At 40.0% G+C, this 13,418-nt stretch overlaps 1 protein-coding gene across 1 annotated transcript; it reads right to left on the bottom strand.

Annotated features, from left to right (window-relative positions):
• Positions 1–3,407: 3,407 nt before the first annotated feature.
• MFSD9 (major facilitator superfamily domain containing 9) lies at positions 3,408–12,344 on the bottom strand. The gene is made up of 6 exons (XM_038151733.1): positions 11,936–12,344; positions 9,949–10,036; positions 8,632–8,675; positions 7,318–7,447; positions 6,738–6,947; positions 3,408–6,213 (listed from the first exon to the last, which is right to left on the bottom strand). The coding sequence occupies exons 1-6, from the start codon at positions 12,041–12,043 to the stop codon at positions 5,426–5,428; spliced, it is 1,368 nt and encodes a 455-aa protein (XP_038007661.1). The 5' UTR covers positions 12,044–12,344; the 3' UTR covers positions 3,408–5,425.
• Positions 12,345–13,418: the final 1,074 nt, after the last annotated feature.

The following is a 13,418-nucleotide window of genomic DNA, read 5'->3' on the forward strand; positions in this document are numbered from 1 at the left end:
CTTTTTCTAGGAAACCGGATCTTCAGCAGTGGCTGGGAAACTTGCCAAAGCCACATACAAAAATTTTGTTTCCAGATGGACTCCCCAGGACACTCTGCAGTATAGATATTTTAATGCATTTTTGATTAAGAAAGTTCAGTTTTAGGGACAGTGGGAAAATACAGTTCCACTCTGAATTAGGGTTTTAAGGATTTCCCCTTCAGCTCCTGAGATGCCTATAAACTGAAATAAGAAAGTAGGTATAAACAAAGTCTAGAGGAGGCAGACACCCAGTTACCTTTTTTTAGGCAGATACTTGGAAAAAAACCCAAGAATAATTTGCTGAAAGGGCTAAAATTTTAAGGTACTAAAATATAATGCAAATTCCACTGAAACCAGTTCAACAAAAGAAAACCTTGCTGCATTACAATTTAAAAATTAGAGAACATCCTTCTGTACTAAAGCCACATAGAAATCACATGGAAAAACAAAGTTAAAATTTTTGCCAAAATAACATGCCTGCTGTTATGAAGGGTATCTTGGGCTCTCTGAAGCAAACACACTGCACCCTGCACCAACTTTTTCAAGAGCTGCCAAGTCCACCAATTCCAGGCATCAGCTGACACTCCAAGAAATGCTTTAGCTGGTCACCATTTCCAAAATTGTCCATGTTCTGTCAACATCCCCCAGCCCCTGAAGAAAAGATGAAGGATTTTGAAATTGGATGCTGGAATGCTTTTTGTACCACAAGAGCTCTGGTCCAATAAAAATATCCTTGTTAATGTGCATAAATATGGCACTCTGATTGCCACAGGTTTTGTTTCAAACAGTAATTTTTTGCCACAAAAAGGAAAAGATATTTTAAATACTTCAGCTTACTTCAATTTTCCTCTCTGAGACCTCCTACTCATCAGATATTTGACAGAATGGATGACTGGTTCTTACTGTGCAGCACATCTCAAAGATTAGTTCCTTGGTGCTGAGATTTAAAATAATTAAAACTTTGAATTAATTCATCTTTGTAAATTAATACATAAGTTTTTCAAGACTTCCCTTTAAAATAAGCTGTATACTCTTTCATTTCTAAAAGCAGTCTGAGCTCCATTCACAATCCTTTGATTCTCAAAGTTCAGGCTCCAGTACACTCTGACAAGACTCATGATCAGCTCTTCGTGAATTAGTCTTCAATATTATAGCAATAACAGCACAGGCAAATCTTGGGTTTTGAAATGCCAAAGTGCCAGGCTATAAAAGATCATTTATCCAAGGGTATCCTGCAACACCCACAACCAGATTGGCACTGGCAGCACCCACAGAGGTTCCCAGCAGCAGGAATGTTATGGCACTACAGAGAACCTGAAGTAATGAGCAAGCCAGGTCATAAACAGCACTGCTCCTATTTTGTTGCTGCATTATCTGCTCAATAATCAACTTGCTCTCAGAAGATGAAAATGGTATTGACCTCTGTGATGGTGCTGCAGTGAGTAAATTCAGAAGAAAGAAAATGACAAGAAATGGAAGTCTGCAGAAGTGGTGTATTGGGTTTGCATGGCAAGGTTTTGGTAGCAGGGGGGATGTAGTGGTGGCTTCTCTGAGAAGCTGCCAGAAGCTTTCCCTTTATCTGACCAAGCCAATGCCAACTGGCTCTGAGGCAGACCCACTGCTGGCCAAGGCCAAGACAATCAGTGTCTAGTAACATATTAAAAAAAAAAAAAAGTTATTTCATAGAAGCATTTCATTTGTGGCCAGAGAGAAACAACCTGCAGACACCAAGATCAGTGCAGGAGGGGAAGAAGTGCTCCAGGCCCTGGAGCAGATTCCCCTGCAGGCTGTGTTGAAGACCATGGTGAAACAGCTGTGCCCCTGCAGCTCTCCACAGGGAGCACATACCACCTGCAGCCTCTGGAGGACCCCATGTCACAGCAGGTGGATGTGCAGAATAAGCTGTGACCCCATGGGAAGCCCACAGAGGAGCAGGCTTCTGGCAGGACCTGTGGACCCATGGAGAGAGGAGCCCACAGTAGAGCAGGTTTGCTGCCAGGACTTGAGACTCCGTGGGGAACTCACACTGGAACAGTCTGTTCTTGAAGGACTGCACCCTGTGGTAAAGAGACCCACACTGGAGTGGTTAGTGAGGAACTGTAGCCTGTGGGAAGGACTCACATTGTAGAAGTCTGTGGAGGACTATCTCCTGTGGGAGGGATGCCATACTGGAGCAGGGGAAGGACTCTTCTCTGTGAGCAGCATCAGAAACGACGTGTGATGAACTGACCATCTCACTCCTCGTCTCCCTGCACTGCAGCAGGGGAGGAGGTAGAGCCTGGGAAGGAGGGAGGGGTGGCAGGAAAGTGTTTCTAAGATTTATTTTACGTCTCATTATCCTGCTCTGATTTTGACTTGTAATAAATTCAATTATCTTCCCAAGTTGAGTCTATTTTTCTCATTACAGTAATCAGTGAGTGATCTCTCCCTGTCCTTAACTCATGAATCTTTTGTTTGATTTTCTCTCCTCCCCCCTGTCTGGTTCCAGAGGGGAATGTCTTTGGGGGATACCTGGTGTCTGGCCAGGGTCAACACTCCCCAACTGGTATGTTTATAAAGGATCTCTTCAAAAGTACGCAGCCAACCCTAACAGGGGAAAAAAAAATCTTACCTTTGCTTCATCGTTTAAAAGCAATAAAATCAGTATTTATACACAGCCTCTTCAACATGAGCTGATCAAAATTGTCAGAAAAGTAACTTAACCTACCAAAGGGAAGGGCAAAGATGAAAAAAACCCAAGAAACCAAACCAAAACCCAACCCTTCCTACTGGCCCAAGAAAACCGACCCAAAATAAAGTAACAGCAAGCAAGAGAAAAATCTTAATTTGCAGTGGTTTGCTGGCAGAAACTGTTTTCCTTTAGTCCATATTCAGATCTGGTTTGTTACAGTCTTCTACAGAAAATACTACAATTGGATTCAAGAAACAGCTGAGTAATTCAGTAGTTTGCCCACTAGACTGGAGCCAAAATTAGCTGCAATTGCTCCTTCCTCAACTTAAAATGGGGAATCACATCTCTGTATCTGCAGGAATGTCATTGAATCTTCACTCTCTGAACTTGCATGGTTATGGCAACTAAGAGGCAACACAAGGGATGCAAATGTGGTCTCCAGGCACAAGGAACAGTAGCTTTAAGGACTTCAACTCAAAATTGCAGAGTTCTCCATTTTATTTTATTTCTTTTTCATTCACTGCCAAGCCACTTATTGGTTGAATCCTTGGTTGCTGTGCCCTTTATGAGAAATGAAGACAGATTCAAATGATTTTAACCACAGCTTGAGAAAAAAAATAAAACACCCACACTTCACATTGACTTGAACACTTCTATTTTGTGCTGTAGCTTCGGCAGAGGAAGATGGGAGAAAAACCACAGTGACATAATGATACATATGGAATGTCACTTCATTTTATTTCTTAAAGTCCTTAAAGAAAAAAAAAATATAGTGCAATTCTTCTGTACCTGTAAGAAAAGAAATGTTTCTGTGGCACTTTGGGAATAATTTTGGTCTACAAGTAAAAAATTTCTGTAAAATGTGTAGCAATGAGTCCTCAAGACCACAGGCTTCCACAGATTTCTCAAATGTGAGGCTTCTATAGGCTCTATTCAGTAGGATATATATTAGGATAGATGTACACAGAAGTCAGATTAAATCAGTGCAGCAATTTAGAAGGGTAAATGTTATGTCATATAATCAGCGAGTATTGGAAAAATTATGAAATCATTCATAGATGTTAATTTTGGAAGGTTTTTTGAAACTTCCTTAACCCTTTGCTAGAGATGCAAAACAGAATGCCCTTACTTATAGAATGGAGGTTTTAGGTAAAGAAAAAAAAAAAGAAAATTAAAAGATGGAAAGAAACAAAATAGGAAATTTAGAGCAACAATGTTTTGGGCATCTACCAAAAAAAAGCAAGAGAAGATAAGAGACTTGAAAATGCCTCAAGTTCCTAGGGAGAAATGAAACACATATTACTGTAATAAAGAACTCTGAGTATATGTACTGAAATCACAGTAGGAATAAGACACTGATTATGTCAATAAATAAAATTAAAACAATTCAGAGTTCCATACATGAATTCATATGGTGCTGCCACTGGAATCACGGAGGTTTCAGAAAGTATTTGAATGCTAGGGGGCAGTGGAAAAGGTAAAGAAGAAAATGAAAATAAATACAAGTACCAGCCATGAGTGACCTGAAGCAGGAAGAGTGCACTGATGTGTTCAAGGAGATAACTAGATTGCATAAAACCCTCCCAACCAAACACTTACATAGTTGACTTTGTATTTTCATCAAGTAATGTAATGAAGATCATGGAGAACATTATCAGAGCAAAACACATTTTTTCCATGTCTCATATGAAATACAAACAATGGTAACTTGCAAGTAATGAGCTTGAACAGTAAATAGCACAGGAGTGCCACAACTCTGTACAGCTCTGAGAGTAACCTCTTTTCAGTTAAGTCATGCACACAAATGAGGACTAAAATGCTAACAAAACCATATTTCTCTTGTCACTGAAATGTCACTTATGCCTGAGATGACACAGGATGCATTAATCGAGATCCATGAACTACTGCTAGATGCTCACACCTTTAGTCATTTGAGAGAATTAAGAAGGAAATTTATTCTTAAAATGAAGGTAGAAAAATTGCACAGGAAATATAAATAAAGAAATTATGACAAAGTTCCACAGTAGAAGTTATAACTAAACAGAAGCCATCAGTTCAAATTTAAATAAAACTTTAATTCAGCCTCAGTTTCAGTCGGAATGGCCTTGTATTATTCTAAGATTAGGTGTTCTAGTACGTGAAGTCAGCATATACCCGAATCTGTTACTTGGGAAAGACCAGGAGTCAGCAGGGGTTACATGATTACTCCAAAGTGCCTAACCATGGTCCGCAGAAAGTTTTCTGGACAAAACATGCTACACAAAAATCACATCAGCAAACATCCTGTTATATAAACTACTGTCACAACAGACAAAAGGAAACAGACCACAAAATAAGAAATTAGGGCCAAACATATTGCAAATTCTCCTGATTAAATAACAAAAATTCACCTTTGATTCACCCTTTTTAAACAATCTTTCAGTCTAAACACTGTTTCAAAAATGAGCTACAAGGAGGATTTGTGCGTTTCCCGACATTCTTTTTTGCCCTCCAAAAAGGTTAAAAATGCATTTAAAAAAATCACAGCCAGTACAATATAGCAACATCTGCCCCATACAGAAATGTCCTGGTGGTACCTGTTACAATAACATCTGCCTAGACTTAAAATCCCTGCAGCAGAAATACATATATATACTTGCTTCCACAAGAACACAATGTGCTCTCCTTAAAAATCATGTAATTACCGTATGAGCCTAGCAGGTGAAGATACATCTGTGCAATCCAAAATTGTGTCTACTGATTTTTTAACTTCACACTTCCATGACTGTGGTATTTTTGTTTGTTTGCATTCATTATCACAATAGCAATTAATGCCAGTCCCACGGCAAGACTTGGAGGGCCACAAGGACTGAACTCCTGAGCAATTCCAGAAAGGAGTGGGGCAATAATACGTCCCACTGATGTCACCGACTGTCCAACACCTAGGAGTGTCCCGCTGGCCTCGTTCCCACCAACAGTCAGCTCCAGATCAATGATACAGGTACGGCCTATAGTAGTGGAGAAGGCCAAGAACGTGGAGGACAAAATGACCATCCATATGCTCGGTGCTGATGCATACAGGAGAATCAGCGTGCAGGTAAAAGTGCTGGAGTGCAACAAAAGTCTGTAAGTGTCGTGCCCGTAGAGTCTGGTTATTGGTCCGAGCAAACAACCAGCCAGGACTCCAAGTGCACTGCTGTAGCTCATTAGGTATCCAGCAAACAAGGGTTTCACCCCAAATCTCTCCTCCAAGGCCAGAGTAAAATTACTATAGTACAGCAGTATAGCAACAGACATCAGGAACCGCACTAAAAATACATCCCACAAATTAGAGCATGCAATTCCTTTAATTTTCTTCAGCACTGTTGCAACTTGGATCCATGGAGACTGGAAAAAACTACTGTTTGTCACAGCTCTACTGGTTGCTGATTTAAAGTGATGGTCATGATTTGATTTTGCTGAGAAACTGTTTGCTTCTTTGTCTTGGTAATGGTCCCTACTGATAGTGTTTTCTTCACTCCAGGGTAACATCCAGACAAGACCTATACAGAAGAAGAAATTAGTTTATTTCATTCAATTGCATCAATTTTACATGGAAGATATTAGTTTGATTGTAACAATTTAAAAAAATACTTCAACAATGCTTGCCCTTACAAAATGTGCAAACATTAAGTCTAGTGTTATTCATAGTATTGGTTCAATTTTAAATGCAGTGAAAGCAAGAAAGGAAAGCACTGAAATGCCACACTCACACAATATAAACAAATCTAATGGCTTAAGCCAAAATTCTGATTTCTAGTCTTCATCTTTGGGCACATCAAAAACTCCCATTTGTGTCTGAATGTAAAGGAGACATAGACAGAACAAAGGAGAAGCACCTGGAGGATAACTGTTTCAAAATTCTCACCCTTCCACACAAGTTCAAATTCAAACAGTAGTATTGGCATACAAAATGATTATGCCATAGATGATAAACACACTGTGAATTCAAGGTATTACAGACGGCTTAAAAGGACAAAATGAGAAATGAAGGGACCCAAGAGGCAAAATGTGACATACAACTTACCACCATTCAGAAGGAAGATAGAGGCACAGATGAAGGATGTTTGGTAAAAGCCACCTTTGAACTCTGCAAGGTAGCCACCAACAACAGGCCCCAGAATGAAGCCCACGCTGGATGCTGCATTGAAGCGCCCCATTACTAAAGGGCGATCCCTCCCCGAGACCAGGTCAGACAGCAGGGCCTTAGAGATGGAAAGTGTGTGTTTGAAAATACCTGCAACAAAACAGAAACAAATCAATAAACATGCATCTCTCAGTCCAAAAAAAAAGACAGAATCTATCTCAAGTAACAACGGTTCAAATTTGTATGAGTTATATTTTTAAAATTCCATTAATCACAAATTCTTCAGTGCTGGAGTAAGCAGCTTTGTGGGGTTTAAATGCCTGGTGGGTTAGGCCTCAACATTTCAGGAAAAAAAAAAAGAGAATTCTTGATTTGTAGAGACTTTTCACTACTAAGGTTCAGTTGGTGCCACTGGGTGATGATGCTATGAGGCTACCCATATACCATGATTTCTCCCATTGTCATTCTCAGCCTGAGACTACAGGGAATTGAAACTGCAAAATGCCAAGTGTTTACTTACCTACAGGGACCCTAGAAATAGCAAACAGCAACACTGTGGTGGAATTTCCAAGAAGGAAGTAGCCCAGTGCACTGAGAAGAATACAAGCAAGCAGGGAATACCGTCTTCCTACTATATCACTCCAGCAGCCCTTTCATGAAGCAGGAAAGAAAGATTACCTTTTTATAACACTAAACTATGTGCAGTGATCAATCAGTACTTCTAGATTAAATTGAGAAAAGACATCAAAGGAGTGTTAATGAAAGCCTAATAAGCTTATTACACAACATTCCTAAATGCTCAAAATTTGGAAGTCACAAAGAGAGCTCTGCCCTGATGGCAGGCTACCTGCCAAAATTATGATTCCATTTAATGTTGTGTATACAACATTTTTTAATAAAAAAAATCACCCTTTTAAAAAGACAGTCCTGCAATAAATTCCACAAAATATTACCAGTAGAAGCCTTCTGGAAATCCTACTATAACCAACCACAAATATTTGCTTGCATCACTTAGGCTGCTATGTATTAGACACTTGTTGAACATCCTAAAAGCAATGATCTTGGCTATGAAGAGTTTGTCATCTGAGCGCAGACAGGTAAGAAATAGTTTGCAGAGGGCAAACAGAAAACTTGCATCTATCATGCTTCTAAATCAGCTTGATTTCCAAGAGGAAATAACTTTTTAAGAAAGCAGACAATGGTCTTGCACTTCCAAGAGCATGCCACAAAATTACAGCAGGAAATTATCCCAGGTGTCCTGCATAACAAACCCTGAAACAATTATTTTATGAGACGTTCTCATAATCTGTTCTTTTCAAAACTAGAAAACTAGTTTTTAGTTTTTATATCCTATTTTAGGATATAAAAAAATCAATAGCTAATAGAAAACAAAACAAAACAAATAGCAGAGATTAATTTAGACCATACAGTGAATCACAAGACACTGCTCATTAAGCAGGGAAAGCAAACTAGATCCCAGGCTATGAAAAGCTGACTTATGAGACTGCTTTCTGGATAGGCTACTGCACTGCAGGAAACTGCTCTACTAGCAGCAACACTAGAGGAGATAACCCCGTGTAACTGTGACCTGCTCAGTAAGGTATCTGAGCTCAAATCTGTATTCTGTTTGGGCCTGAAAAACCTGGCAATCCCCCATAAACAAAACTGTCATTTCTCATGCAAACTGAAAATTGGTTCCTCCAACCAAAATGCTTGTATGAACAATTTATGCATTTTCAAAATGCCAAAAAATGCTATTATTAACCCCACTTTTTTTCCACCCTACAATCTATAGAAATGCCAATATGCTCTGGTATGCAGTGTTAGAACTCACCACAAATGTGCTGGAAAATAGCTGCATTACACCATAGAGAGATCCTAAAACAAACAAAATACCGCTGTTAAAAATTCATTTTTTTTTTAAATTAAAACTATACAAAGTTTTAAATTATTAAAAATGATAAATCATGGGAATAGTTTACTAGAAGAATGGGAAGAGGGAGCAGGGCAAACCAAGGATGGAGATTAGCATTTAATAAAGGAAATAGTTTCAGGGAATGACAAAATAAAAAAAAAAGTGCTGAAAAGTTGTAAAACTATGAAAGGTAAAATGATGTTGCTTTGTATGGTGTATGACAGAAAACCAATCTTGGTATTTATAACTGCTTTCTCAGAATAGGAGAGAATTTCTCTACTGGAAAGGACTTTCCACTTGGTGCTTCAGCCTACCACAAGGCATCACAGAAGCCCTGAAGAAAACACAGATCCTGCTTTCTCCTTGGGAGGCTGGGAGTTTAGCAGCATTTAGTGACAGAAGAGAAAGAGCAAAGAGAAGCAGAGAGAAACATCTGCTAGACTCTTTCATTTATAAGAATACACCTCAAACTTATTTTTTCTAATGTTAAAAATCAAAGCAGACTGTTGAAATGAAAACATATTTCTGACTAGTTACTGCTTAAAATAATACTGTCAACTCAGTGTAGAAGCAGAATTATTTCATACAAAGTGTTAAATAAGAAAGCAAAATAATAAAACTTGAATAACAGCTCCCATGTCTGGGAATAAAGAAAATACTGCATCACTCCAAACCATAAACAATACCATAAAAGTTACTTTAAAGACACAGAACTTACCTAAGCACTAAATACTTTAAGATAAAACTCCAAATCTTCAGAAATTATTTGTAAACACTCGTAAAAGTGAATAAATATTTTGCCAAGACAGCTATAAAGATTTTAATCAAACTGAGAACAGTCATGGACATTGGAAAGCTTTGGAGAACCAGCTGCAGAAGTACCATAGCAAAGTGTAAATAACAATAAAACTACAAGCAACACCTCTGGCTCCCTAAATTGCTAAGCTGCGAATTCTTGGATGCTGGAAAGTAGCTGTACAAATGCTACTGCAAGACTTCCTTTTCTTTCCAATTGTGCTCTTTCCCAAGCATGTGCTTTTGGCTACTGTCAGTGCATGAATTTGGACAGGTCTCTGGGTCTAACACAGTATGGCTGCCCTTATAGTTTCACATGGAAATTGTCTTTTTTTTTATTATGCTATTAGCAAGGAAGAATTGTGTTCCAATGTCCAATTTGCAGCAAGGCAAAATCCAGGCCTTATCTTACTCTTTCATAAATCAAGTACTGCAACTCACCTATGATTCCAGCAACTGTATGACTTGCTCCTAGAGATTTGATATGAAGATTCATTAAAGGAACCACCATGCTCACCCCAAATAAATCCTGAAAAGAAGGCAGGAAAAGTTTTAGTAACATTCACAAGACAATAGCAACCTGGCTTACTAACAGTCAACATTAGAAAAATAAATTTTAAAAAAGTAAATTATCTCCATATTAGCACAAGGTTAAAAGAAAAATTTTCATATTACAAAACACATAAACTGAAAGATAAAGGATTGCCTCACTGAGGAGTTAAACCTATGAAAAAATCAATTCTCTTTCCCCACTTGAGATGCAATCCTTTTGAAGATACATATTTAAACATTAAATATTCCTTTAAATATATTAAACTTTACCTGTTTTACAAGAAAAGTACTTAGTATCAGTGCTTTAAATCCAAAGCGGTCTAATTTCAATCACCTAAACATACTTTTTATTTGTGCAAAGAACGTATATTTTGAAAAATTATACCTTCACCCTACTACAATGGGGAATAAGCTACAATAGATTAAACCCAGTAACAGACTACCTTTGTGTATAGCTAAAGAAATGTGACAAGACAGACCCTTGGAAAAAAATAATAAAGGCAAAGCATAATTGAAAAACATTTTGTAAGAGGAGGGTAAAGGACACTGCTCATCCTGAGAAGTACAAGGATCTCCTACTTGTTCCTTTTGCTTTATTACTTTTTGTTAAGTTCCACTTTGACCCAGTAGTTCTTTCAGTACTACTACAATCTGGCACAGCATCCAGTGTCCCTAGGAGATCTATTGGAGCACAATCACCTTTCATCACTGACTGCTTGAACTGAACTAGACTACCTCAAAGACTGATTAACTGTAACAATGTGTGTCACTAAGTGAATTCTCACAGTCTGTCATCAATTATTTTTTGATGGTTGAAACTGAGGCTTACAAGATTAGAATCATTAAATACATTAGCATGAACAAACAGAGCACACCACTTACAAACATCTTCAGTAATACAATCTTAGGTGTCATCTGTGAACCTGAAGAAAGGTTCAGTGACCTCATCCCAGTCATCAATGGAGACATTAAGAAGTACAAGTCACAGACTATACCCTGGCAGAACTGGACCTTCACAGGCATGCAGGTAGAGCAAGACCCATCAACCACTATCCTTTGATGGGCAGTTACATCTCATACCACCGTGTAATTCCTTCTGTGGAGTGACAGATACGCTGTATTTATTTGTCTGGCTACAGGAAGTTTGCATCATTGCATCTTCTAAAAGGACATTCACTTGGTTCATTCTCTTGTGTGCTCCAGCTCAGTGTCAATGAGCTATTTCAGGGCTGGAGAACCACAGCGTTTAAAAGTCAGTTAAAAGGAGCAAAGTTCCCTGCGATATTTGCTCCAGGATATAAACCAGCTGGGTAGTTTCTATTGCCCAACCTAAAAGTAGGTAAGACAGTTATCCTGACATTTCACAGTGCTAACTCGTACTCGTTCCGTATTCATTTTCCAAATCGTCGCTTTTAATTTCAAATTAATTAAACAGCACTTTCCTGAGGCTCAGGAATCCCTACTGAATATGAACCTTTTTAAAAGTCTGTTCTTTCAGTAAGGGAGTTTTTCGGTTTTTTGTTTAAGAGAAATATATTTGATGGGGTTTTTTTGGGGGTAAATTTACAGGAACCACGGGTATTTCAAGAACAGGAAGCAGCTCTCATAAAAGCACCAAGGCAAGACTCAGCTTTTCGGGTGCTACGCCATTCCATGGCATTCACAGGATAAAAATCCGCCCTGTGTGCCGAACAGCGTGGCTGTTTGCACGGGTCAAAGAGCCCAGCCGCGGCACTCCACCAGCGCTACGAGCCCTGGCGTTCCCAAGGGGCCGCTGCAGCGGCGCACCCCGGAACCCGGCAGCCTTGGCCTGCAAAGGAGCCGATTCCCGTTGCCGGGCAGGCCGCGCGGGGCGGGCCCCAGGGCCGCCGCTTACCAGGAATCCCACCGCGTAGAGGCACCGTACGAAGCGGGCGGACGCGGCCGGGCTCGCCGTGGCCGCCCGACCGCCGCCACCCTCATCCTCCTCCTCCTCGTCGTCCATGCGGGCGGCGGCGCCGGGCCTGCGCAGTGCCCGCGGCGGAAACGGAGAGGAGGCGGCCCCGGCGGCGGCGGAGAGCCTCGGGTGTAGTTTCGTTTGGCCCGATATCCTGAGCGTGTCCTCTTTTCCGGGCGAAGATGAGGAAGAGTAAGGCTTCCTGCCGGCCTCGGGAGCCGTCGGAGCCCTGCCTCCACCCTCCCACACACACCTCTGTAGGACTTTGCCCTTCCTGCCTCTTGCGTGTTTGTACGGGGAAAATTTTGCAACCCGTCCCCTCGGGGCCTGAGGCTCTGGGGAAGGCAGGAAGAGCCAGGTGGAGCCGAGGGGCTGTGGAGACAAATATGCCATAGGAGCATGATAATGGATCCCCTGCACAGTTCTTGTAGTGGCTGTAGAAGGATGGCTTTTTGGCCCTTGCGCCTTCGATCCTACCTATCCATATGGAAAGCTGCCGCGTCCAGCGCTGCTGCTGTTCCTCGGCCATCTCTCGGGCTCTGCCCGGTGCCTGTATAAGTGTTTCTGGCAGCAGTGTGTTTTCCTGCCTTGTTACGTGACTTATGATGGTGGTACCGAGCCAAGGAAGAAGGGGATCCCTCTTTCTGCGCAGCACGTTCACTGCTGTGCTGTGTTTTTGTTAAAAGTCAGGGATAGCTGGAATTGTTGCCGACTAGAATGTTATAATGCATTTGCATCCAAACAAGTGAAACTTCATCAATCTCTCAGAAGCACTGGTGGAAATGATTGTCACATGCAAAATGTGACCTCCCATCTATATGTTGGAGTCAGAGGTTTACTTTTTTATATAGTTGTTTGGCCAGGGATTAGTAAAATTGCTGCAGTTTTAATTCTTTTAAAAATGCACAAGGGAACAGGAGATGCTTTAACTTTTTTTTTTTTTTTAATTATCAGTAAGAAGAAACTTTTGTAAAATGTTGATGACTCTTGCACTTTAAAAGTGAGCAGGAGTTATAAAGTTTGAGGAAGATCATTCAATAGCTGACAATAGCATAACTTCAATTCTATCTTCATGTTTCCAGAAGAAATAAATATCACAGGGTTGAGGCTCTCTTATAGATTTAGGTCACAAAAAAGAAAAGTAGAGGGGAATGTGGTTTTCCCATGATTATTAAAAAATTAAGCTAAAAAACTCTCAAAATACTAAAACTGTAAAGAAATGCATATTTCTATATATGCAGTTTATTTATAAGATACCAAGGCAAAACGTAACTTTGCATCTGCATAGGGACAAAGATGTTATCAGAGTCCAGACAAGAATAACTCAGTTGTTTAATATCCCTCTGGCTGTGATGTTTTTGTGTTGGGTTAACCAATATATCCTATTAATTTATCTCTTTGAGGCCACTTTGAATAACAAATT

The sequence above is a fragment of the Motacilla alba genome, chromosome 1, assembly GCF_015832195.1.
Source record: "Motacilla alba alba isolate MOTALB_02 chromosome 1, Motacilla_alba_V1.0_pri, whole genome shotgun sequence".
Lineage (NCBI taxonomy): Eukaryota > Metazoa > Chordata > Aves > Passeriformes > Motacillidae > Motacilla > Motacilla alba.